Genomic DNA, 3,326 nt, shown 5'->3' on the forward strand with positions numbered 1-3,326 from the left:
ACCATTACCGGACTGTTTTAAAGCTGAAATTGACCATTTTTGAGATTTTTCATTTTTTGGAAAATTTGAAAATCTCCAAAACAGTCAATTTCAGCTCTAAAACAGTCTGAAAATGATCTAAAAAGGCAGCAAAAAAGATTTGCCACCGAGTGGAATCGAACTCTAGTCGTCAGATTGGTAGTGGAGTTTGGCGAAATTCTCACTGAGCCATTTTTGTATTTTTCGGAAAATTGCTCAAAAACACTAGAAAAGTGGAATTTTCAGAGTTAACAAACAATAGTGTTTTTTTGTTCTGAAAATCGAATTTTCAACGATTTTTAAAAATAGGTTTTAGCTCAGATTTTAGCCATTTCAAGCGTACCTACCTTCAAATAAAGAGCCTGTGGTGAGCTTGGGAACATTGTGATCGCCTGTTCGATAACTTTAGTCAAATCCGCATGTCGTCCCTCAGCAATATACAATTCCGCCAGACACATCCATACATCCGCTTGGGTTCGGAACTTTGACCAGGCGTCACCAATGGAATTGTTCAGAGAATCGGAGTTGGTGGATGGCGCAGCGCCAGCTTCAGACGCAGCTGTTCCTACGATTGATTCGGCGACTGGAAAACGGTTTTTTTTTCTTAAATTAAATGATGGGAAAATGTGCCAAAATGAAGGTGGCCAAGAAATCGCACTCTGGCGGCCTAGGAAACCAGAACTACCTGATAGATCTACAGTAGATGTGTTCCCGGGAATCGCACTGATCACGGGAAGTGTAGAAGCTGGAAAACTTCCGATGAGTGGAGTCGTGGCCAGTGGTGTGGACAGCTCTCGCCCGAGAGATGGTGTTCCTGAAAACACTGGGAAACGGGTTACGGTACTTTCAGAATTTTGAGGAAAGAGACCAACCAGTCTTCTGACTTCCACCAATCGTCTCCGTGCCATTTATCGTTCTCTGCGACCGTTCCTCATCCAAAATGCCCCCAGAATATGCCAATTGTTGCTGTACCGTCGGTTGTTTCTTCCAAAAGTCCAGAAGATGTGTACACGTGTCTAGGGATTCTTCGATTCGTCCGAATTTCGTTTCAATGTGCAAACGGAGCACCATAAGGCCGTAGTTGTGCTCAAACTCTGCTAGAGCGTTGATGACGAGCTCTAGGGCGCCTGGAAATTTTCATAAATGCCTAGAAATACAAGCTACTGTTTTTGTATTCAAAAATCGCCTCAAACCTACCTGAAACCATCGAAAATCGGTTAAAAATGAGTTAAAATGAGCTATATACGTTGATGGCCTAGGAAACCAGATCTCGACCATGAAATTTGTATATTTAGATTCAGCAATCCAAGAGCTTTCCAACGAACCTACTTATCACTAGATCAGACCAAATTGAAACAGTGGCCGAGTTTTTAGAACTTCTAGGCCACCTAGCTTTGATCTGCCAAAACCGTACCTTTCAAATCTCCGTAAGCCGTAAAAATCAACGCCAACAACATAATAGCACCAGGTTGGTCTCCATTCAACGCTAAACTTCTCGAGCAACGATCTTTGGCCGATTCCAGATCTCTGGAGACCGCATGGAAATAAGCGGCGTAGTAGAGGGAGAGATAGTCGTGTGGATCGTGTCCGACGCATTCTTCGATGAGGTGCACCGTTTTTGATAGCTGCGTTCTTTTCAGATCCCATGATGGCTCTTCGGAGGCGCGGAATCTGGAAATTTTGGGTATTTCTAGCTCAAAAATTATAGCTCCAAATTTGAAACTAAAAAATGATAGCTCGAAAGTATCGTTCAAATTTGAAGCTCAAAAATTATAGCTCAAAAATTTTTCAAAAATTGTGGAGCTTTTTATTTTAGAGCTATAATTTCTGAGCTATAATTTTTGAGCTTCAATTTTTGAGCTATAATTATCGAGCTATAGTTTTTGAGCTATGATTTCGGAGCTTCAATTTGTTAAGCTACAATTTTTGAGCTATAATTATCGAGCTATAATTTTTGTGCTATAATTTTTGAGCTATAATTTTTGAGCTATAATTTTTGAGCTTCAATTTTTGAGCTATAATTATCGAGCTATAAGTTTTGAGCTTTAATTTTTGAGCTATAATTTTTGAGCTTCAATTTTTGAACTATAATCTTGAGCTATAAAATTTGAGATGTATTTTGGAACTATTTTTTAAAGATATTTTTTTTGAGCTCTAATTTTTGAGCTATAATTTTTGAGCTATAAATTTTTAACTATAATTTCGGAGCTATAATTTTAAAGCTATAATTTCGGAGCTATAACTTTTCAGCTATAATTTTTGAGCTATAATTTTGGAGCTCTAATTTTGAAGCTTCAATTTTGGAGCGATTTTTCCTCACCCAAAAGCAATGGCATGCAACAATTGACATCTTGACTTCAAAAACGATAATTGTCCCTCTTTAGTACATAATTCTACAGCTTTGGCTGCGTATTCAATGGCTGAAATCACCAAAAATTCAACTTTTTGATTAAAACATCCCAAAATTACCCGGCTCATAATTCCCAAATCTCTCAATCAGGACCTGGGAAATCATCATATATTCACTGATAACAGATAGTGCACATGACGGGTTATTCGTCAATTTCAACGATGAAAACATGGCGGCATCTGGTGACGTTGGTCTTGGATTCTGATGTTTTGGAGTTGACGATGTAGAAGAAGACGTTGATGAGGAGGCGGATAATGTGGCGTGAGAATCTGAAGACGTGGGATTCAGGGATTCTGAAGCGATCGTGGAGGCTAGAATCGATTGTTCGAAGACGCGAATAGCACGAGAGAATCGGCCACAGCAGATCGCAGACAGGGCGAATTGTTGCCTGAAATTAAAAATATATTGGCTCGACTGCTCCGATTATCGACCACCAAGCAAGATGGACGGAAAGACTCAGACTTGTATTCAGGTGAGAATTTGAATTTTTATGAAAAATATTCTTTTTTCATCATTAATTTCAAAATTCTGATTTTCAGAACTGTGTGAATCGCATGATCGACGCCAGCAACTTCATGGTCGAGCACTTGTCCAAAATGAACGGAGGAAGCGCTTAAATCCTGTTCTCTTTTAAACTTTTTTGTTATTTGTTTCGCCTAGGTTCTCATAAACAGGTTTTTGTTCTTAAAAATAACTTTCGAGGGGAAAAAGTAATTGGAAACTTATGTAAATATCTAATTTTCTGAAAAAAAAGCTGAAGAATATTCTGAAAAAAAAACACGTCCAGATTCTGAACTTCAGAACATGAGTAAACTGAAAGGAAGCCGTCTGGAGGCGGAGGTCGATCGGGTTAGAGCTGATGCCAACTGGAAACGCCTCTCGGAGCTTCTCCCATCAG

The 3,326-nt window shown here is 39.1% G+C and overlaps 2 protein-coding genes across 2 annotated transcripts in view; one reads left to right on the top strand and one right to left on the bottom strand.

Annotated features, from left to right (window-relative positions):
* CBG15186 overlaps positions 1 to 3,326 on the bottom strand; it is a gene marked incomplete at both ends in the record, with an annotated part of 8,342 nt that overhangs the window by 892 nt on the left and 4,124 nt on the right. Inside the window, 6 exons of the mRNA XM_045243302.1 lie at positions 366 to 601; positions 701 to 841; positions 891 to 1,145; positions 1,433 to 1,689; positions 2,339 to 2,438; positions 2,488 to 2,816. Of these exons, the coding sequence (XP_045095647.1) occupies positions 366 to 601; positions 701 to 841; positions 891 to 1,145; positions 1,433 to 1,689; positions 2,339 to 2,438; positions 2,488 to 2,816 (1,318 nt within the window). The remainder of the gene's footprint in view (positions 1 to 365; positions 602 to 700; positions 842 to 890; positions 1,146 to 1,432; positions 1,690 to 2,338; positions 2,439 to 2,487; positions 2,817 to 3,326) is intronic.
* CBG15187 lies at positions 2,835 to 3,036 on the top strand (the record flags this gene model as incomplete). The annotated part of the gene is made up of 2 exons (XM_002642866.1): positions 2,835 to 2,900; positions 2,968 to 3,036. Coding segments are annotated over 2 exons (135 nt in total), but the record flags the coding sequence as incomplete, so codon positions are not given.

Source organism: Caenorhabditis briggsae (assembly GCF_000004555.2).
Source record: "Caenorhabditis briggsae complete genome, chrIII, whole genome shotgun sequence".
Taxonomy (NCBI): Eukaryota; Metazoa; Nematoda; class Chromadorea; order Rhabditida; family Rhabditidae; genus Caenorhabditis; species Caenorhabditis briggsae.